This window comes from Elgaria multicarinata, chromosome 2 (assembly GCF_023053635.1).
Source record: "Elgaria multicarinata webbii isolate HBS135686 ecotype San Diego chromosome 2, rElgMul1.1.pri, whole genome shotgun sequence".
NCBI classification, from domain to species: Eukaryota; Metazoa; Chordata; class Lepidosauria; order Squamata; family Anguidae; genus Elgaria; species Elgaria multicarinata.
Window position 1 is genome coordinate 151,199,410 of NC_086172.1, and position 24,358 is coordinate 151,223,767.

Sequence of the window (24,358 nt, forward strand, 5' to 3'; positions counted from 1 at the left end):
TCACTCTCTATTACAGTTGCACACATACAGAAACAGGTATAGCAACTTCGACAACTGTTTCTGTGACCTTGAAGTGAGCGCAGTGTGGAAAAAGAGAACACAATTTGCCTGGGAAAGAATGCATCTCCCAGGCACACAAGGACTTCAGTAAATGCCTGTTCTGTAGCTTATCATATAACAGAAGCACTTTCATGGACACTGCAGGCTATGTGCGACAAAACTGTTCCAAGGTGGTGCAAGAAAGAACGGATGAGAATTCGTGAGAGAACTAGGGGTAAATAGAAAACACATTTTCCAAGCTCTTTATCTACACTGAACTGGCCAGAGAATTGATTATTTTAATTAGTGTCTGAAGGACCTCCCCCTCAGTTTTCATTAATTTGGAGGAGGCAACGAAGTTCTTGATCATTCACATAGGGTAAAGGTTAGCAATAACTGCACCAGCAATGTGAAAATGCATCACTCTCTTTCTCTTTCTGTATATGTGTGTTTCACACTTACAGCCTGCCCTCATACAAGTGCCTCAGGTATGTGGGATGTACCAAATTTATTAATTTAATTTTGGTTTTTTATCCCACCTTTCTGTTAAACTGGCACCTTCGGGGTGAGGTGGGTCTGTCTTTATAGTCACGACCCCAACAACATTTTTGGGGGGAGCTATCAGGCTTTGTATGATTCTGAACACTGTATGGTCCAAAATATTTGCATTTGACAGAGCAGGCCCAGTCATTAGGCAGAATGAGGCAGCAGGTTTTTGGTGCCACGAAAACACAGTAAGCTGTTACTTATTAATTTATTATTATTGTATTTTTATTGCCAGGGAGGAGGAGAGGTGCTTGTGTGATTTTCCACATCAGGTGCCTAAATAACTTAATTAGCCTTGGGTTATATGCACTTTGACGGCGGAGACGACGACTATTTGCTGATCTGCTCAACCCAGCAAAATGTCTTGGGCTGGCCCTGACTTGGGGAGCACCAGCTGGTATGAAGTTAGTTATCCAGGTATAATTATTTTGTCTCCTAAACTGCAATTCTAAACCCCGTTTCCTGGGATTACGTCTCGCAGAACACTATGGGATCTGCTTAGACATGTATAGAATTGTGCTGATAGTTCAAGACTGAAGAGAGCTACACGTGACAATATTATTTATTTATTTATTTATTACATTTCTATACCGCCCAATAGCTGAAGCTCTCTGGGCAGTTCACAAAAATTAAAATCATAGCAAGACAAAAAGAGCATATGGACCATTTTTATTTGGGGTTCTGGAACTGTCTCATTTTCCCTATTGGATAGGTGAGTATATAACCAATAGTGTAAGTATTTATTTCGTCAAGTAGCCAGAGATGAAGGAAAAGCAGAGTTCACTCACTACAAGCACACTACGACCTAGGAGAGCAAGAGAATGAAAAACATCCACAAAACCTTGATCAATAATCTCAGATATTCCACATAATCTAACTCTGTTGAAAGAAAGTCAACACCATTTTAGAAGTTGTGGCTATGAGGCTTTCACACTGTTGACATTATAGCTTGTATTATTTCTGTTATCAGTGGAAATACACTGATAAAGAATTATGTTGCCTAATTTTCTGCATCAACACCCCCAAACAAAAGGAAATGAATGAAATAAGGTTCATACCATCAGAGATTGTCAGTAAGACCTTACATAGCCAGTGTAGTGGATAAAGTACTGAATTTGAACAAGAGGGAGAGAAAGGCCTTAGCTAGACCTAAGGTTTATCCCAGGATCGTCCCGGGGTCGTCCCTGCCTGCTCCCGGGATATCCTGTGTGTCATTTACATGAACAGGGATGACCCCGGGACGATCCCAGGATAAACCTTAGGTCTAGCTAAGGCCAAAGAGAGCTGGGTTTTAATCCCAGTTCAAGCATGAAGTATTCAAGTAAAATGGGATTATCCCATAGATCAGGTATGGGCAACGCATGGGCCGCAGGCTGCATGAAGCACGTACTGCCACCCTACATTCTTTTAATTGAAAAAGAAGCATCCATATTGGTTATAAAGCACCAAAAAGGTCAAAATTAACTTGTTTGCAGGCTATTTTTTATCCTTTTTGTCTCCGTAGCCACTATGGACACCATTTTTATTTTTCAGCACCAGCCAAGGTGGGGTGTTTATGAAAATGGCCTACAGATCTCCTAAAGTTGTCCACTCCTGCCATATATATTACCATAAGTTCCTTGAAAGAAGGATAGAATAATTGTTTGTACCAAAATGAAGTGAGAAGCAGCCATCTGTAATATTGTCACAAACTGACTGGCACTCCACTTGAGGCTCAGCTACTGCACCTTGTTCCTCCTTCTCTGTCTTGACCCCTTATATTAGCTTGTATTTGATTGGGCCCCAGAGCTTTCCCCTCCCATTGGTAAAGGGAGGCTCATCTCATAACTGGTGCCATCTCTTGCTCTCTGTGAGCTGTACTTGGCCTCCCACTGGAGTTGCAGGGCTGAAGGTTGAATTTTGGGCAATGTGGTGGTCCTGAGGGCTCTCCTTCTGCTGCACTGGCTCCAGCTGCCTTGATGGTCCTTTGTTCCTTCCCTGAAGCTTTTGCCTCCTTCAGCTTTACTCCCTCACCCCACTTCTCTGAGTTGCTTTATCCTTCGCCCTGGGCAAAAGAAAGGAAATTTGGGTGACTCAAGCACAGGCACCGGCATTCCTTAGGCCCTTCCAGTCCAGTAGTTGTAAACATTTAGCTGGGGAAGTTGGGCCCTGGAGCCTTCGGGATGGTCAAATCAACACAACTCTTGAGGTATTTTATTATTTTATGTATTTTATTGGGGATCTCCCATTTGGACTTTTGTAATCTTCTTTTGACTGGTCTTCCTTATGCTCATCTCTCCTCTTTGGTCTCTCTTCACCATTCTGCAGCCAAGATTATTTTCTTGGCTCGTAGTTTTGACCATGTTTCTCCTTTGATGAAATCTCTTCATTGGCTTCCGATCCCATATAGAATTCAGAATAAGCTTCTTTTGCTGACATTCAAAGCGTGTCATGGTCTTGCACCTTCTTATCTTTCTCCTTTCTCATATCACTTTACCATCCCGTTCGTACCCTCTGTTCTTCAAATGTTATGTTGCTCTCCCGCCCAAGAGTTTCTATCTCTCTTTCCTGGCTTCGCCCATTCTCTCTGGCTGCCCCGTTTGCTTGGAATGCTTTTCCAGAGCAACTACATACCACGAGTTCCATTGTAGATTTTAAAACGCGTTTGAAAACTCATTTGTTTTCAATAGCTTTTGGTATTTTAGCTTGAACTACTGTTCTTATTACTATGATTTTTCTCTTATTTCTGCTTTGTGAACCCCTTCCCCTTCCCCCCCTTTCATATGTTTTAATGTGATTTTAGATTGTAAGCCTCTAGGCAGGGTATCACTGTTTTATTTGTATATTTTGTACAGCACCAAGTACATTGTTGGTGCTAAATAAATAAATAAATAAATAATCATCTTTCTGTCCCAAAAATCAGTTGGAGGAAACCAAACAAGGACAGAAATAGTTGTGTACCATATCATAAATCTGACTTCAGAGCGGGGCTAGGCTTTGAAAGACACACAGGGGATTGCCTATATAAGAACATGGCTCTCTTGTGGGTGAGTTGTCCATCTACATTACATTGGTCTTGTTCAGAAGACACCTTAAACCCTGCTGGTTAAGGCTTTTGGTTAAGCATCAGGGTTTACGGTTTCTTGTGCGATACGTTTTGCCAAACCTTGCTCACTCACTAACCACAGTCAGAGCTTCTGCACCAGGGTTAGCAGCTCTAACTGTGACTTAAAGTGTTGTGAGCGACAGCATGGCTTGTGGTTCATGCTAACCCTAGAGAAACACAATTTTGCTAACCACATAGCTTGAAGTGTCACCTGAACAGGCCCTTTATGTGTACTGTCAAATGGTTTTAGCTCTCCCCCCTCACACACACACACACACACACACTCAGGTAACTTGCCTTTCCAGTAGAATATTTTTGGAATTTGTGCTTGCATTCCAAACCTCACAGGGAGACAACTTGATTGTTACATGTGCCCTGCCCTGCATCTGAGGAGCTCAGGGGAGCGATTTATTCTCATCACAACGTTGTGAGGTAGAGATTAGGCTAAGAGAGAACAATTTGCCCAAGGCCACCCACAGAGCTTTATGGTGAAAAGGGACATGAAACTAGGTTACCCATGTCCAAGTTCAACATACTGGAGCCTCTGGAGGTGCTTCCAGATGGAGGTCTCCGAGCCTTTGTGATTAGAAGTCATTGTGCAACTGTTCCATCTTTCTCTCCTTTGCAGATTTTCTGCATTAAGGAAAAAGATGAAAGAAGTGGCAAGAAAACATGGAAGGGACACAAGTAGAAGTTGATGACATCCTCTGGACTCCCCTGTAAATGTCCATGAATGAGGCAGGGTGATGGCACCATACAAACCTTGATGCAATGAACAACCAAGACATTTTTGCTGTGGCACCCCAGCTGTGGAATGAGCTCCTTAGAGAGGTTCGCCGGGCACCTATGTTGTACTCTTTCCGGCGCAAGGTGAAGACCTTTTAATTTCCCCAGTATTTTAGCATGTTATCCTCCTAATCTTTGAACTCTGTTTAAAATCTATTTTTTAAATCTTCAAAATCTCTGCATCGCTGCTTGGTTTTATTCTACTTGTACTTTTGTTTTGTGGTTTTCTATTGTGGTTTTAAGCTTCTGTTTTACATTTTATGCTGTATCATATGGTTTTATTTTTTTGTGAACTGCCCATTGAGGTTCGGCTATTGGGCGGTATAGAAATGAAATTAAATAAATAAAGCAAAATGAGTCTTTAACAAAATGTACCATCAACAAATGCCAAAGTCAAGGAAAATGTGTATCTCCAAACAGTATACTTTAATACAAACGAATACATATGTTACAGCAATATAGCTTGGACAAATATAGCAATGTAAAAAATTAAAACCTGAATGTTTTGAAGCTTAACACTACAGCAGAATAGGCCAGATGCATTACCACACCACAGTAGTTTTATCAGTGGCCTAAAATAACTACAAAACAAGCACATTTATAAAAATCAGGACTGGCAAAATATCAAATAGATAATTTAGAAAGGCATTTGACCTATTATAGTTTTCAGGTTTCACACTTGCAGGTTTTAATTCTTTATATTTATATATCTTTTATTGCTATATTGCTGTGAAATTTGCATTCATTTGTATAACTGCATGGAGTTAAACATTGTCCTTAAGTATGGCTTTTGTTGACCATAAAAACTTCCAACTGGAGGCACTCTAAGCTTTACAGGCCAGAACATAACTACAAGTTAATTCCCAAAGCACCTGGGAAAGTGGAGGAGCTCAGATGCTGCAAATTAACATGAGAAGAGCCTGGCTTGATCAGTCCAAAAGTCCACCTAATACAGCCTCCTGTTTCCTAGAGAGGCAACCCGGATGCCTTCCAGAAGCAGCAAAGAGAACATCAAGGCAATAGCTTTCTCCCACTGTTGGTGCACCGCAACTGATACTCACAGGCAAACTGTCTCTGAATTTGGAGATTGGAAACTATTATTATTATTATTATTATTATTATTATTATTATTATTATTAATATACCGCTCCCCATTCAAAATTTTGGACCGGTGAACAAGATAAAATAAAATAAAAACAGAATAAAACACTTTAAAATAGATTTTAAAAGAAGCAAAATGTACAGTAAACCGTGGCTGGCCATTAAGGGAAGGCTTCCTGGAATAATGACGTTTTCAGGAATTCAAAGTTGGCGCCTGCCTGACCTCCAGAGGCAGGGAATTCCATTATAACTAGTAGCCACTCATAAGACTCCATGAATTTGTCTAATCCATGAATGGGGAATCTTCCAGATGTTGTTGAACTCCAACTTCTATCAGCCCCAGCCAGCATGGCCAATGGTCATGGATGATGGGAGTTGTAATCCAGCAACATCTGGGGTTTCCCCATCCCCAGTCTAATCGACTTTTAAAGACATCTGAGCTAGCACACTAGGAAGGAAGAGATTATAAAAACAGAGGGTCTTGTGACAAATTTATTGGGGCATATGCTTTCAAGTACTACAGCCCACTTCATCAGAGGGACCATTGAAAATCTTATTTCAGTCAGCAGATAATGCAGGTTCAAGAGACAGGCTGTCAGCCTACTAGGACTTTGGACTTAGTTCATATTCTCACTCAGCTTAATATGTCTCCTCTCCAAGATGGATACACACAGGAAGTTCTCTGCTAATATAAAGATCATATCAGACACACAGGGCTGAGGGGAAAAACATGCATGGAGTTTGCATATCTGGGATCCTTAAGGTAAGATTAACAATAATGAACCTTCCTTATTATTGTTAATCTTACCTATTTCTAGGAGCTCATACTTGCCAAGAGTGGAATGACAGGAACAAAGAAAAGGCACACAAGAGAAGGTCTCCACCATGTATTTAAGGATCAAAACAACAGCACGTTCAGGCAAGCTCTCTTTTGTGTGGTGCTTCTCTTCGCCCTGCTTCAGACAAACACAGTAGACTGTTTGCCTGAAATTCTCACCAAGAAAAGCATGGTCACTTCCACCTCTCAGATACAAACACAATACATTTATATTGAGAATAAATTTGTTCCTATGACACTCTGGGTGCCTGAAATAATAAAAGATGGTTCTGCAACTTGAGCTTCTGCTTTGGAAGAGGTTGTAAGGAAACTTGTCTTGTCCTTGCGCCTTCTATTGTGTTGCTATATTGGTAGTAAGTCAAAATTAGCAGTTCCAGGCTAAGAAAGAGTTCCACATCAATGCTTCTGGAGTTTGGTTGCTACATTGGCTGCAGGAGCCACCGTAGGACTAATTTCATAAGTGATGAATGATGCCCAAAGCTGGGATTTAGCTGTATCTAAGAATACAGGGTGTGTGAATAGATTTATTACTTGGCATCCAGATTTTCACATGAAGGGGAAGATGGGAAAAGTAGCAGTCATTTCTATTTTCAAAACTACAGCTTTCACAATGTTACCCAGACCAGCTCACATTGGGGTGTTCTTGGACTCAAAAATAGTAACACTGGCTTCCTGTTTTTTATGCCCAGGGTATTTCTCAGGGATCAAATGCTACCACACTCAAGACGTATTTCTTCTGCCTGCTGAATACGACAAATAGAATGCCTGCACAGAGAGTGTGGGGAAGGAAACAAAATGGGAGCAGTGTGTAATTTACATAAGGGTGCCATTTCTGGGGCTGTTCATTGGATATTGAGCAAACTTATAGCTTGGCATCTTACAGAAGTACTATAGCTTCATTGGCCATATTTAACCACAACCATCCTGGCTCCTAGGTTGAGCTCATCCACTGTTACAGGCAACAACATCAACTTCAAGCGGTTTAGCCTTTAAGCTGCCTTTTACAGCTGCTTGCAAATAGCTACTAGCCCGTTTTCCATTACCCCAAGGGGAACAGGAATGGGGATCTCCCTATGGCATTGGTGGCTTTGTCTGGGATAATGCAAATAGGCTTTGAGCATAGGTTGTCCTACAATCCAAGTACATTAGATCTCTGCCATGCATGTGGCTGAGAAGAGAAAATCTTTATTTATTTATTTATTGCATTGCTATACCGCCCAATAGCTGAAGCTCTCTTCACAAAGGAAAAATGATTACGTTTTTCTCTGTGACCCCTTTACATAGGCTTTCAGCAGTAAAGACGCTCCTTTCATCAACTGTTGCAAGCTGCTGAGTATGAGAATATAGATAAGTGAAAGCAGCATTTTTATCAGTTCTCATTTGTCATGCCAAGCTGGGTGCAGGCAACATAAATATAAACAGCAATCTCAAAATGACAGGCAGAATAGACCAGTATATAGTTTATAGCTCACTCCACTCTTCCTTGGAGAAATGAACTGCAAAGCTATTACCGTGGGAATTTTGCTCACAAAAAGAGATAATTTAGTTTTAGTTTTATTTGCTTGTATTGCTCATGAAAAGAAGATTGTACTGTATCCTATAACAAACCAAAGCAGGACAAATAGAACCTACTATTTCATATTATTTAGAGGGTAATGAGAGCAGTGGTGTTTACAAATATCATCTTTGCAAATGGCAAAGAAATTACTTCGGGTTTGATGGGGCCCACAAAGCGAAGAAGGCATGCAAAAGAGAGATTCAGGAAATGTTCCACAAATGCAGTTGTGGGGGACAACGATCTTAGTTGTTTTGTCTCCCAGGCTGAAACTCTCATTTCAACAGCTGTCATATGACCAATTTCTGTCCAAGTCAAGTTTTTTTGTTTGCATCCCATTTACATCATCACCAGATGGAGTGATGAGAGTATGTCACCCAAGGATAATACTCTAACCACAAAACCAGACTGGCTCTATCTAAAAAGATTATCCTGGTTGCTTCTCTCCCCATTGGAATAGAAGCAATACTTGTTATAGTTCATGTTATGCAACCTTTATTTATTGAGTCACAGACAAAATGATAAAAACAAACAAACAGCTGACCACAATATATCATCAGCAGTATTACCAGAGACAGCTGAAGCATAGTTAAAACCTTGATGCTTCTGGCAATTTTAACAAACATATTTGAGAAAGCAATTTGTTGCCACTGACCTTCTGAGACTTCCCCACCACCCCAATGGGAAACTGATCTTGCTCATAGACCATCTACTTCTATACTCTAGAAAGTTTTCACAACAGTGCTAGGTCTGTTACGGATGCTACAAAATTTATAACAAATGTACAAGAATTACTTCCTACCATCATAGCTATGAACCTGCAGTTGGGGAGCAAAGTGGGTTGGATTCCACTTGGGAGAATCTTTGAGGAGCCACATTCCAGTGGTGGGTGAACCTGGACTCCCCCTCCCAACACAAATTCCACTGCTACCAATTTATAATAGGAAGCATGCCTACTCAGAAGTAAGCACGGCAAGCTTCAGAAGGCAGTCAGCAACTTCCTCCCCCGGTCCCAGCTTCTCCGCCCGGCAGAAAAAAGCTCTTATCTCTGATATTCAGAGTTCGTGCTTATAAAATCATTTGTTGTTTAAGTTGGCCATTAAGTTGTGGTTTGATTGATATTTGCTCTGCTTTTTATTCTATTCTTCTCCTTTTCATTGTGAATAATATTTTAAATATGTACAGCACCATGTACATTGATGGTGCTATATAGATAAATAAATAAATAAATAAATAAATAATAATGTTTTAAATTGATTGTATTACTTGGTTTTATTGCATTTTGTATTATTTTGTTTTAAGCCACTTTGATTATTTTAATAGAAAAACAGGGTTTACATCATACACTGGACAGACTGAATGTGATTATATGAAGCTGCCTTATATGAGTCAGATCACTAGTCCATCTAGCTCAATACATCTGGAGTAAATCTCCAGATGTTTTGCAATAAGTCTCCAAGGGTTTGCATCTCCTCCCAATACTTTAACAAGCACAAGGAAAACTGCAAGGGGGAAAAAATCTCTGGTATGGTGCCCTTGTAGTTAGTGTCTCCTCTCTCATCAAGTTTTTCTCATCTGTAAAATGGGAATACTAATTGGTTGCTTTTGAACAGGTCCTTCTTCAGAGTGTTGTGTTAGAATCCTTGATCTCTGGAAAGCTCACATGAAAATTTGACTACATTCCAATATATAGTTCATGGGGTATATTAGGTAATTGACTCCACTTCCTGAGCCACCTTTTTGCATCTTACTCTAGTTGGTAGACCTCAGGAGTTCAAATATAAAACAAAATAGATCCTGCAAGCCTGAAGTCTGCCAAACTCTGGTCTACACACATTGACTGTCAGTAGCTCTCCAAGGTCTCGGACCCTTCCCAGCATGGAGATGCCAGGGATTGATTGAATCTGGGACCTTCTGTATGCAAAGCATGTATTCTCTTACTCTTCTATAGGGCCCACCCCTTGTAGATGCATAAGGCATATATTTCAACGTTCTGTTACAGCATCCTTGACAGAATAGAGTCTATGCCATAGACTATAGCCACAGAATTTAACACGTTCAACTTGGAAATGAGGGTCTTTTTCAGATAATGTCTCAATCATACATACAAATGCACACTATAAAATGCACAGCTGTTACTCATTTGTTGTATTGGAACCATACACCTTTCCACACGGTAGTTCTTCAGTTGCAGTGTTGACTACATTTGTTCTCAGCATTCAAAACAGCAATATGTCCTTGGATGGGAAAATGCCATTTTCACCCAGGTAGGGCATCCATCCTGACTGCTAGTGCTGCATGGAATGCAGTTGTACAACAAAAATTATGGGTGGCATGGCAAACTATCTCTGTATTGACAACTTGAATATTTGGGTCAAATCAGCAGCTATGATTTTCGCAATCCTGGCTGGCCATAGCCCAGGATTATGACCATAACAATATCCCTTGGGCATGGTTAATATGGGCGTACGTTTACCTGCTCAACTTGCAATCCACCCCTCGGCTCTGTTCTCCAGGAAATACACTTCAAACCAGGAACTTCCACAACATCATACTTTATTATTATACATGAGAGAAGACTAATTTCTAAAGAACCGCACTGCCTTAGCTCCATGACTATGAGAGAAAGAAACCCCCACCCAGGCATCCAGAAAAGACAGCGAAACTAAAACTTGCAGGATCCCTTAATGATATCATGGTTTTCTTCTTTATTTTTTTTAAAAAAACCTTCCCTTCATCACAACGTGATTTCAGAGTGGATCATAATACAGTTTGTCATTAAAACCAATAAAATGCACAACCATAAGCCAAGTATCAAATTCCTTATATAGTGTACACATATCACATGTAGGGTGAGCTAAAGGAATGCTACAACCCACAGATTGAGGCAAGAGGGCTAAGAGACCAAGCGCTGAGCAGGTTACCTAGTCTCAGGCCTTAGCTAGACCTAAGGTTTATCCTGGGATTGTCCCGGGGTCATCCCTGTTCATGTAAATGACACACAGGTGATCCCGGGAGCTGGCAGGGATGACCCCGGGATGATCCCGGGATAAACCATAGGTCTAGCTAAGGCCTCAGTCTCCAGAGGCCAGGTTGGAGTCTAAGAACGATTGAGTTATTCATGTGCAAAATTGAAGCTATTCTGACAACCTGGAAGCAACTCTGGCAAGATACAACAGGGAACAATTTGCAGGATGATGATGATGATGATGATTTCCCGCCTTTTCTTCAGTACTGGGACTCAAGGCGGTTTACAAGATTAAAACATGTACAATTAAAACATATAAATATAAATTTACAAAAGTAAAATAGAATTAAACCTGCAGTAAAATTAAAAACATGTTAAAAAATTAAATTAAAAACAATAACAGATTAAAAGGGGGGGGGGAATCTAATACATTAACACAGGTCCAGAGTAGTTTCAAAAGCCTGCCGGAACAAAAAAGTTTTTGCCTGCCTCTGAAAGCGTAGCACAGAGGGAGCCAGCCTAGCCTCCCTGGGAAGGGAATTCCAGAGCCTTGGAGCAGCCACTGAGAAGGCCCTCTCCCACATACCCATCAGGCGTGACTGGGATGTTGGTGGGACTGAGAGAAAGGCTTCCCCAGAAGATCTCAGAGCACGGGCAGGCTAATATGGGAGAATACGGTCTTTCAGATAATCTGGACCCGAGCTATATAGGGCTTTATAGGTGATAACTTACACTTTGTGCCCAGAAACAGACCAGAAACCAGTGAAGGTGTTTTAACAGGGGAGTTGTATGCTCCCTGCTCCTTTTCCTTCACCACCCCCAGGCCAGAACTAGTGCCTCGTGGTAGCCCTGCTTGTAAGTAGGCATGACAATGGAGCAATGCAGACTGGAACCACACTGCTTGTGCATGGCCCACATTCCCCCTATCTTTGGGAACCTGTGACACTTGAGATTCAAAAATATTGTGTTTTATTTGTAGTTACTGAAATCTTTTCAGCCCAGATGCCAATGCTCCAAAGAAGAGCACAGTACACAAGTATATCCACAGAGTGATGCCTGTAGCAAGAGAACTTTTCATTCACTGACCTTCATCTCTGGAGTAAAGGGGATCTTTTTGCTTTAGTTTTGACAGATACTCCCACCAAACAAATAAAAAAACTTCACAATAAAGCCTCATCTGCTGACATGACTACTCACAATTGCAGGAAATTAACAGAAGCCAATATTGGCCTGTTATCTTTCAGCTGTCGCTTGGACTTTGTTGGTTCCCCTTCATTTGTGTGCACATGGAGCCATCCAAGTTCATGGGGTTACCAGGGGTCACATCACAGAAAGCCACAAAACGGAATTCGTCAAGAGGCCACCATTTCCTCTCTCACAATATTTCAGATTCATTTTCTCCTATAGGTCACATGAATGCATAGGATGGAGAGAGCATTTACTAAAAAGAAAGGTAGCTAAGAAGCCTACAATTTCAGAACAAAAACTGACCTGCAAGAAAACCACATGATTACCAACTCCTTATTACTAAAGGAGTGTCACTACATTATAAACTCTATCGTTATAGTCAACACAATGAGCAATTCATGGTATGACATCAAGTTCTGATAATTATCTTGGAAATGCATGGTAAGAAATGGACAGGAAATCCATGCTTCCTTCCCCATTTCACACCACAAACAACCTATCATTTCCTTTAGGCACTGGGGACCTGTTGCTCCTTGAGTTGTTGCTATTATTATTATTATTATTATTATTATTATTAGTAGTAGTAGTAGTAGTAGTATCCCGCCTTTTGCCCAATGCTTGGCCTCAAGGCAGCCTTACAAAGTTTAAAATATACAGGGTGGGGGGAACAAAACCATAAACATTTAAAATACACAACAAAATTATAAGACAATAACATAGATGGAGGGCCAGATTATTCTCCAAAGGCCTGCTGGAACAAAAAAGTTTTAGCCTACTTCCGAAAGCCCATTTAGGAGGGAGCCAGCCTAGCTTCCCCGGGAAGAGAGTTCCAGAGCACCGGAGCAGCCACCGAGAAGGCCTTCTCCCATGTTCCCACCAAGCGTGAATGTGAAGAAGGTGGGACTGAAAGAAGGGCTTCTCCAGAAGATCTCAAAGCACGGGCAGGCTCATAAGGGAGAATACGTTCTTTCAAATAACCTGGACCCGAACCATATAGGGCTTTATAGGTCATAACCAGCACTTTGAATTGTGCCTTGAAACAGACTGGAAGCCAGTGGAGCTGTTTTAACAGGGGAGTTGTGTGCTCCCTGTAACCAGCCCGGTCAACAATCTGGCTGCAGCTCTTTGAACCAGCTGGAGTTTCCGAACACTCTTCAAAGGCAGCCCCATGTAGAGCGCGTTACAGTAATCCAATCGGGATGTAACTAAGGCATCTGTCACTGTGGCCAGGTCCGACATCTCTAGGAATGGGCGCAGCTGGCACACTAGCTTTAACTGTGCAAATGAACTCCTGGCCACCGCCGAAACCTGGGCATACAAGCTCAGGGCTGAATCCCAGAAGTACACCCAAGCTGCGGACCAGCGTCTTCAGGGGGAGTGTAACCCCATCCGACACAAGCTGAATCCCTATTCCATGATCTGCCTTTCGACTGACCAGGAGCACCTCTGTCTTATCTGGATTAAGCTTCAATTTGTTTGCCCTCATCCAATCCATTACTGCCAACAAACACCGGTTTAGCACAGAAACCGCTTCCTTGGAATTGGGTGGAAAGGAGTAGTAGAGTTGGGTGTCATCAGCGTACTGGTGGCACCGCACCCCACAACTCCGGATAACCTCTCCCAATGGTTAGGTGAGGGGAACCAACAAAGTCCAAGCGACAGTTGAAAGATAACAGGCCAATATTGGCTTCTGTTAATTTCCTGCAATTATGAGTAGTCATGTCAGCAGCTGAGGCTTTATTGTGAAGGTTTTTTATTTGTTTGGTGGGAATATCTGTCAAAACTAAAGCAAAAAGATCCCCTTTAGTCCAGAGATGAAGGTCAGTGAATGAAAAGTTCTCTTGCTACAGGCATCACTCTGTGGATATATGTGTGTCCTGTGCTCTTCTTTGGAGCATTGGCATCTGGGCTGAAAAGATTTCAGTAACTACAAATAAAACACAATATTTTTGAATCCCAAGTGTCACAGGTTCCCAAAGATAGGGGGAATGTGGGCCATGCACAAGCAGTGCTAGATCACTCTAGACAAATCTTGTATTTAGCCCAGTCTTTTTGAGTGAGGAGACACTCCCCTACGGTTACCGAATACATTAGGGGTGTTCCTCCATCAGACACCCCTCACTTGGCATTTCTCCCTTCTGTTTGAAGGCTCTGTTTTGCATTAGCATCCTTTATCTCCAGGACGAAGATGCTTAATTGAAAAACAATTATACTGCAGACAACACAGCCATCTGCAAGGCTCTTCAAGCTCTTCTGAACAACTCCAGAGGAGGCGGTGGAGGCCGGGGGGTGGGGGAACATTCTCAACCTGTTGCTATAGCAGCAGGGCAAACAGGATTCAATGGCAGAATTTGCTGCTTGTTCTATGATCCCATCAATTCCATATCCCTGTCCAGCCCATAGTGAGTGTCTCTTAATGAAGCAGTGCCTTGCTTTTAACTCTTTGATGAACTGCTGCACAGGAGCAAGAGGAAGAGAGGGAGTTAAAAGATGGGGGGGGGAAGAAAGCAGCATACACATCACCAGATACAGAGGATGAATCCGTTAAATTTGGGGGCACATCATGAACCATTAGAATCAAAGTTAGAAATGTGTCAAATTCCCATAGCACCCTGGTGTTCCCTTAGTGCAAGATTATATTAAAACACAATCTGCTTCAATGTTAACAATAAGCAACTAATGAGATAATTCTTGCAGAAGGATGAGCTCCTGCCCCATCTCAAGTTGCCTTCTTCAGCAGTGGCAGCAAGATTTCAAAAGAGGGCTGGAACTGCTGAGAAGGCCAGGGTGAATGGGGAAGCTCCATTCCTCTGCGTATTTTTCTCCCCAAAAGTACACGGGACAGTAAGCCGGCAGGTCCCTGTAGCTTTCCCTGCCTTGTCATCTAGTGGGTGGAGCATAAAGGCACACAGAACAATTCCTGGGAATTCAAAATGAGCAGGGTATCAACCACATAGCGAAAAGGCAGCATGAACCAATCCTACGAACACACCTCTTAGAAGTGCATTTTGATATTCCATATGGCCTGGAAACTTGGGTGCTCTAACGCACAGGTTGGGAAATAGCAACCAAAAGCAGCTGTTCTGTGCTAAAACAGCGTGCCAATGTTAACCAGGTAAGAGTAAGGCCTTGTGAGTGAGGACATAGGCAAAAGCATTAATACACCCAGGTCAAGATTTAAGCAAGCTGGTTGGAAATTGGAATCACAATGTCCTTTGAAACCAGTTTTTTGTCAAGTCAAAATATTCACATTCACGCAGAAGTCAGAGAGGTAGATAAGAACATAAGGTAAGAGCCATGCTGGATGAGACCAGGGGCCCATCTATTTCAGCATTCTGCTCTCAGTGGCCAACCAGATGCTTGTGGGAAACCCTCAAGTAGGGCATTTATTATTATTATTATTTATTTATATAGCACCATCAATGTACATGAGTGCAACAGCCCCCTCCCTGCAGGGTTTTTTTTAAAGCAAATTTTCCAACTACACAAATGCTGTCAGACAACACCCCCACCCCCAAGCCAAACACATTATTTCTCTTTCATGACTGGACAGATTATCAACAACGCTAGTAGTACCTTAAACTTAGAGACAGATTGACAGGGCCATACGGATACCCAGGAAAGACGACAGACCAAAAGAAGTACACCTCTGGTTGTCACCTACAGCCCCCAATTGAAACCACTGCAATGGATCGTCAGTGAACTCCAACCCATCATCAGCACAAACACTTCTCTCTCACAAGCCTTGGGAGGCAGGCCAGTCCTGGCTTACAGACAACCTCCCAACCTGAAGCGGATGCTAACCAGCAACAGTACACAGGACAGAGACACAGACAGAGGGACCAGACCATGCAATAGACCCAAGTGCCAACTCTGCCCCCACATCTATACAGGCAACACTGTCACAGGACCCAACAACACCATCAAGAGCTCTTTCACCTGCATTACCTCCTCTCCTTAGGTGACTGGGAGTGCTTCCTGGGCTTATGTATCCCTTCCCCTTACACGTATATTCCCACTTCTTTTAATGGTTACAGCTAACCATTGGTTAGAAGTGGGTTTGCAAACTATGTTTTGGGCTAACCATGTTTAGTGAAAATGTTGATACAGCTGATAACACTATCTATGGCTAGCCCTGAAAGTAAAGTAAAAGAAGGGGGATTTACATGCAAGGAGAGAGGAGGGAGTAAAGGGTGTGGGTAGCAGATAAGCCTGGGCAGCCCTCCCGATGTACTAACCAGGATTTAAAAATCAAGTTGTGTTAATTTGCACTGGACTTACGTGTCATACCATTATTTCCAATGGAATAAACAGCCTGATCTTATGTACGCTTAATGAGAAATATGTCTGTTTAGGACTACCGCCTAAACTCTAAACCAGGCAGGCCAATATTTACTGTCTTACAATTAATGCTGAGAACATTTTTTTTTGGTCTGGAATGTGCCATTTCTTAATGTCACTATGCGCTAGATAACAGAATGAAATGATTTTGAAATCAAAGCTATTCTCTGCTTCATCTTCTTCTTTTTTTGGTTCAATTTGCTCTTAAATAGTTTGCGGATTCCAAAAGTCTGGAAGCCTGGGCTAGTCTTTGTTGTAAGAGTTCCAGGACTTCAAGTCAGAACAGAAAAGCTGCTAGATCAGCATTCCTGAGAATTTCAATCTTTATGTGTCTGGTCACAAACGGACCCCGTAGGCTATGAAATGGTTGTAAAAGAGACAAGGGAATAGGGATTAAATAAGATCTTTCCCACTTCTAAGGCCTCTGGAGTTGAGTGTTCATATTTTAGAAAGGACCCACAGTTTGCTTGCGAGTGTGTGAAAAGAGGAAAAGAGGCTAAGTTTCCCCCCCCCCCCCCAAACAGGTAGTCAGTACAGGAGCCATTTTGAATTACAGAGATTTTCCTGCAAGTTTGTGGATTTCAGGTACACATTGCATATTATGGTGGAAAAATAAAGAACAAGTGCATCACTTGAATATAGTAACAGGACTAGATGAGCTACGTTAAATTATTCTGGATTTATATAGCACGTATGCACATACACACACTCCTTTTATACCTCATACAGCTGCCCCATCCTAATCTATGCTCAATTCATTTACTCCTGAGTCCCCACAGAGGCCCTTTACATATTCTCCCAGTTGCTTTTCTGTGAGCAGTTCCCACAATGTGTAAATGATCTGACCACCTGGTGGAGTGCCAATTCTGTGGCTGGGTCCTACAGAAGCAGTACCCACCCATGTCGCTGAGTCATTGAAACATGAGTTCAACTGCATGAGAGCCACTGTAAGCATTAGTTCTCATACTTATTTTGACATGACGGTGATATTGTGAAGCCAACATCAGCTGAGTTTTTGACAAGGTCTTGTAAACCTTCCAACATATGTAACACAGGTCAATGTCATCTTTCGCTCAGCCCTCATTTTTGAAGTTGCCAACCTGTAATTTCCATTTCAGACCATAATTGGCAGTATTACCAAACCATGGTCATGTGAACTGACCGTCAAAGTCTGTTGTTCTTACAATGGTGCTTCATAGTCAGTGAATGTATTGGACATTGATTGATTGACTGATGGATTGGGGCTATGTGTAAAGAACGATAGGTACAAGGTTCTCCACAAGCATTAGACTAGGCATGTATTTATTTATTTATTTATTTATTTATTACATTTTTATACCGCCCAATAGCCGAGGCTCTCTGGGCGGTTCACAAAAATTAAAATCATCATAAAACAACCAACAAGTTAAAAATACAAATACAAAATACAATATAAAAAGCACAACCAGGATAAAACCACGCAGCAAAATTGATATAAGGTTAAAATACAGAGTTAAAACAGTATAATTTAAATTTAAGTTAAAATTAAGTGTTAAAATACTGAGTGAATAAAAAGGTCTTCAGCTGGCGACGAAAGGAGTACAGTGTAGGCGCCAGGCGGACCTCTCTGGGGAGCTCATTCCACAACCGGGGTGCCACAGCGGAGAAAGCCCTCCTTGTAGTTGGAGATATAGCCATACTACCTGATGACTCATGGAGCTTCAGCATCCAGGACAGGCCCTATCATTAGGCAGGGTGAGGCAGTTGCCTCAGGCAGCAGATGCTGGGAGGTGGCAGCAAGGTGATCAATGAGAGAACTATGTGCCTTGCAACCTACTCTGCACCCCCTAAGTTAGCTTGCTGCCTTCAAGTTCAGTGGAGAACACTGTCCCAACATTAGTGTTGAAGACAGGTTCAACTGCTATTCCATTCAGCTTTTGAAAATGGAATGGGAGCGGGTGCCATCTTTGCAACAGGCAGCAAAATGTCTTGGGCAATCCTGTCACCATCCTACCTGGTCCATTGTCCTTGGCCTCAAATTTGAGGATAGCCGATTCTGCATCACTCGGGTTCTCCTCCTCAACCAGCCAGTCTTTTACTATGTTCCAAAGACCTGCTAAACAACACTCCTTGGCTTAATCAATTCCCTTCCTCCTATACTCATTCCAGCCTTCAATTATAAGAATCTGTACTCACAGCAAATACCCAGTATTTCCCCGTTTCCTCCTTGTTATTGTGAATTTTTTTGATTACATCCACTTCTGGAAATCTTGCAAAAATGCCTACCATGCATCCCCCCCCCCAAATCCTAGTAGCCACCTGAGCACCCAAGTGTTCTAATCCTGGCAGGGCCACGTTGCCACCCCCCCCACCCATGAATCCTTTCCCCATTATGGGAAAACAAACAGTTACAATTTTCTCTAAATATAAGTGTGATTAACAGTGCATTTGTCTTAAGTAGCTTTATTCATCGGCAGTTTTAAAATATCTTCAAAATCAATCAACTAACCTAAAACTACACACAATTAATAAACCTGCAAACCTTCACATTTGAAAGTTTTGACAATATAGTTACTGGCATTCTCGTATGCTCTCCCTCTGTGTTAATATTTCTCTCTCTCTCAAAATCAGAAGGCCAAGCCTGTCTTGAGAATTATTCATCAATGTCAGAGGATGAGAAATGAGGATCCAAATTAAAGCTGGAATTAGAAAGTGCATAAACAAGAGAGTATTGTCCTCAGAAAACCACAAGAGCTTGGAGTTTTTTTTTTTTTAACATGATAATGATTGTCATGGTGGGGACGTGGAGCAGGGAAGATACAGATAACGTCTGAGAACGTCCTGTCCAACACATTCTGCCTAACCCTTCACCATCAACATGAAAAGGCAGTATTCATAAATATATACTAATCTCTCAAATATTCTAAAAAGCTATTACAAAGTGTTAACTTTGGAGAAACTCTTTCTTCTTAATTTAAATGCATTGGTGTAACTGTTTTCTGTAGGTTTGCGGGGGGGGTGGTGGTTTAGGTGTAAATGATTGCTGTCATAAGTACCATGTCTTCAAGCTGCTTATCAATTTCAGTCATAGAAGTGTTGCTATGAATCACACCCATGATTTAAATCATAATGTGGAATAGTGGTCAAAGTGTAATGGAAAGAGCAGTGTTGTGTCGTGTTTAAAGTGCTAGATTAGGATCTGGGAGACCCAGGATCAAACACCACCCCCACCCATTCTTCTGTGAAGCCCATTGGGAGACCTTGGGCCAATCATTTACTGTTAGCTTAAGTTACCTCACAGGGTTGATGTGTAAATAAAATGGGAGAAGAAACCAAGTATATACTCTTGAGCTCCTTGGAGAAAGAGGGGTGAGTTAGAAATGTAACAATTAAAATGCATCTTTGGGATACCCACCTATTTACTCACAACAGGTAGGCAGAGCCATATGTATTGGCCTTCTTGAGAGAAAGCAGTGAGTCACGTTAGGATTTTATATATTAGGAGCAATTTTGTGGTTATGCACTCCTGTAAGGGGTGTGTGTGTTAACTCCAGGCACTGTCCCTAAAGGAGAGGGGCAGGGTCTCATCTCTGATGTCACACTGAGCTTCAGCAGTGCCCAGAGTGCCTCAAAAACATCTCATGAAGTCAGAGGTGATTGATTCCGAAGAATGAAGCTTGGGAAGACTGCTGGGGCTTGTCATGGTCACCAGGAGAGGGTGGTGAGCGTAGCAACGGAAACCGTGGACCCCTACCCAATATATTCAGTAACATTTACTAACTGGAGAGGTGGTTATGGGCGGGAGGGTAGGTCACAGTACACTGGCATTGTGTGTTCATGGATATGCACCGTGTCCTGCTTGTGGGTCCCTGTTCGACAGTTAGTTGGTCACTGTGTGAACAGAGTGCCGGATTAGATGGACCCTTGGTCTGACCCAGTATGGCACTTCTTATGTTCTTACCCACACTAAATTCAGGCTACATTCAGGTCACCCCCACTGAGATATTTACCCTCCAGATCAAAAGATGAGGGCTGAAGCTTGAACGGCTCTAGTGCACACTGTAACAACGTTTTCAAGAGGCATTCATTCCTACACCTCCCCAAAAGGCAGAGGAGGGACAGAAAAAGTATCTAAAAATAGGAACAGTGCCTAGCAAATAGGGTCAGTTGGAGTGCAATACTGTAATCAGGGACACAGGAAGCTGCATTATCAGACTATTTGTTCATCAAGGCCAGTATTGTCTTCTGTCCTGGCTGGCAACAACTTTCCAGGATCTCACAGGTCTCCCCCATTACTTGATCCTTTTAAGTGGAAGAGCCAGGGACTGAACTTGCAAACTTCTGCAGGCAAAGCATGTGCTCTTACCACTGAGCTACGGTTCCTCCCCAGAGTCACTATGGCCTAATCTACACCAAGCAGGACATTGCACCACAAAAGCAGTATGAAAGCTGTATATAAAAGGCAGGAGCCACATCAAGCAGGATATAGCACTATGAAAGTGGTATATGGTAGGTATCAATGGGCCCCAACAGTTGTCAGTGCACTTCAATACTGCTATAAAGCAGTAGTGTGGCTCCTGCCTTTTATATACCGCTTTCATAGTGCAATATCCTGCTTGGTGTAGATTAGGCCTAAGACTCCATGACTCTCTATGCAGGAGTATGCTAGTGGCAGCCACAAATACAATTCCTTAAAACAATGACTTCCATTACTGTTTCCCCTTTTCCCCAATGCTTACAAGACTTGGTGAATTATATTATTGTGTTCCCCACAAACATATATATCGATAATAACTATCCAAGGCCAAGAGAGTGCTCTCCCAATACTCTTGATTTCCATTTTGTAGGAAAAATAATAATCAAATTTTATAGTAACGTAAGGATTTTAATACATTCATTTTGAAACAGAAGTATACTTTTAATCCCAAAGATTGAGAAACAAGAAAAGCAATGAAAATATGACATAAATGCTGAGGAAAATGGTAAAGGGTGCTTCCACGCAGAAGGCTTCTAGCACTACCAGTCAAAAAACTATTTGGTCTTTTCCTCCTTAATTTCTTTCCCTAGATATTTAGTCTACTTTTAGAAATATCCAAAAGACGGAGGAAATGGTGGCAAAAGATGGGAGGGTTACAAACAGAAGACAATGAAGATTGGACCTCTGTAAAATTCTGTGTTGGAGGAAGGGCAATTGCAGGATAAAAGCCTAGCCTGGAAACAACCCATGACTAACACACTTAATGTGGCATTTGTTTTCAGAGATAAAAGCTTATTTTACCATCTCCAAATCACCTCTTGTCTATGAATACTCATGCCTCAGTATATTTACTACTCAATGCCACAGCATACTCTTCTGAAATAAATTCTGATCTTTTAAAAAGACAAAATGAAAGGAACCTGCATAATTGGATGGGACCCAATTTATTATACACGTGGCATGATTAGCTTTGCAAAGAGAAAGCAATCTGATAAAGAGGAAGTTATAAATAAACAAATAGAGAAATAAAGGGTTGGTATATATATACATTTATTGTTATTGGGTTGTTGTTGTTTTTGGTTTTGGTTTAAAAACCCATTGTTTTCCTTATAAAAATTGGTTTGAAAATGCAGTAAAATACAGTATTTGTTGCATTAAAATCCTGACTCCTCAGAGAGTCTAGAAATGCCTTGCCAGAACTGCCATGCTTTTCATGGTTATCAGGTTGATGCTCAAAGCCCAGTTTAAAAATAACAGGGAAACTAATATCAAATTAAAAGCCCGTGTAGATTCTCACGGGTTTCCCTTAAGGGACCTTTGCTTTCCTAGCTTCTTAAGTTCAGATCATTTATGTATTAACCAATTTATTCCTCCACAGTCAGGCAGTGAATGTTGAACAAATGTTAAAAGTCAGAATTTACATCTCCTGACAATGCAGCCAGTTGATTAAACTGAATTATTCACTCGCCTACTTACAAGATCACAGCAAAGCTTTCATAGGTTGTTTTTCAAAAGTCCTCATTAAAAATCAAGGTTGGGGTAGTAGTTGATTTGAATGTAAACCTACATTGGCTAGAATATTGCTGCAATTGTTTTCAAATGACGCCTTTGCTTTCTCCGACACATTGATATTTGAGTTAATTATAATAACAGCTATGCAGTCCAATCCTATGCACATTACTCAGAAATACATCCCACTAATTTCAAAGGGTCTTTCCCCTGAGGAAAACATACACAGGATTGCACACTTGGAAAAACCTTAATTTATTTATTTATTTATTTTATTACATTTATATACCGCCCCCCAGCCGAAGCTCTCTGAGCGGTTTACAACAATTAAAAATAGTAGACATTAAAAGTATACAAAAAATTCTCTGCAAGGAAGTATCTCCACTATCTTCTAATGGAAGGATGTTTTCATAAGTTACACCAAAAACACCTTTTAGTCTAAAATGCGCCATTTGTGAATGTTAAGATGGGACAGAAGGTAGAACGCAACCCTTTAAAAATAAAAAAGGATATAGTCAATTGTGGATGTTTATATTTGGATTATAAGCTATGACAAAAGGTAAAAACAACAACAACACTAATTTAATTTGTGAAAATGATATTCAACTTATTTTCTTTTTCACAAAAAATGTGAAACAATTAAAAAGACACATACTTGTGTCTTTCAGGTTTGTAATCCTGCAAAAGAGCTCAGCTCATATTTATTTTGTTTCTTGTTTATGAGATAAGGGGTAAAAAAAAAATACCCCCCCAAAACATCAGACCATCCCAAAGTATGCAACAAGACTCTTCCAACCTTCCTTTCAATTCAAGATATATACTAGAAGTATCAGAATTCTGCAGTGAAGTGGAGAGAAAAACCACATTAAGTTCACTCTCCATGTTGCTGCATTTACAAGACAACTTTCACAAAAGCTGGATCAAAAGGGAGTCGTTTTGTAAGCGAGGGTGTTGTGTGCCTGCAAAGGCCAGCTCTATCTGATCATTTAAGGCTCTCATCTCAAATCTCCAGTTGAAAGCAAACAGTCCTTGCCTCACCTCAGCGCTCTCAGGTTACAAATTCAATTTCAGACTTTCAGCACTACAGTTCCAAGTATATTGCAGGCACCGGGGCAACACATTTCTCAGGCTAGTTTGTGTGTGTCCGTGTCCCCCCAACATCTGCTTCTGGTTTTGCCTGTCTTCCCATCTTGCTCCTAAATCTTGCCAGCCCCCCACCCCTGGCAGTTGAAATGAAAGCAAGTCAGGCAACCTTGTGGTACTTACTTCAGGAGAAGGTGCTGCGCGTCACTCCGATCAGCAAGTTCCTTTAGAAGGACTGCCAAAGCAGGGCTCCCTTTTGCGTCGCCGAGGCTGTGTGTGGGAGTGGTGTGGGGAGGTATGCATTATGCATGCTTGAGCAGGACCCGTGGCTGTTTGCCCGCCTGTCAGTCCGCCCTGCTCATTTGATGTGGGTAGGGCAAAAGCGGGGGGAGGGGGGAAGAGTGTGCAGCAGGTTGCCTTCAAATCAAATAAGGCACACCCAAAGAGAGAGAGAGAGAGTTGAAGAAGGAAATGGGCAGCATAATAATAATAATCACTATCATCTCTATCATCATCATCATCAACAACAAATCCCTGGAGCCTGAGTAATATTTTTTTTGGGGGGAGAACAATGCCTGGAGGTTAGGAAGAGAGGTTAGGGAGGCACTGGTTAGTAGTATTTAAAGACTGCCTAGAAGTTATATTCTTTTTCAACATGGAAAACCTGTGCTTTAATGTCAGACATGACAGGCAATGGTTACTCTGCACTGAGAGAAACGGAGTCTGCATATGCTCAGAGGTTTCCTCAAATTCCATTGCCACAAATAACTCTGAAAGTAAGCTTTTTATGAAGTAGCATAGCAGTTTTAAAAGTTTTAAAACCTCTTTTAAAAAAGTTGCAGCCATCTGAGGTAACATTAGAA

The 24,358-nt window shown here is 41.5% G+C and overlaps 1 protein-coding gene across 3 annotated transcripts in view; it reads right to left on the minus strand.

Annotated features, from left to right (window-relative positions):
- STON2 (stonin 2) overlaps window positions 1-24,358 on the minus strand; it is a 68,514-nt gene that overhangs the window by 19,320 nt on the left and 24,836 nt on the right. The window contains exon 3 of one of the 3 annotated variants that reach the window (XM_063117932.1): window positions 18,441-18,539. The exons of 1 other annotated variant lie outside the window; for it this stretch is intronic. In XM_063117932.1, coding sequence (XP_062974002.1) covers window positions 18,441-18,539 — 99 coding nt within the window. Of the gene's footprint in view, window positions 1-6,365; window positions 6,510-18,440; window positions 18,540-24,358 lie in introns of those variants that run through there. One more of the 3 variants, XM_063117933.1, reaches the window with a different exon arrangement.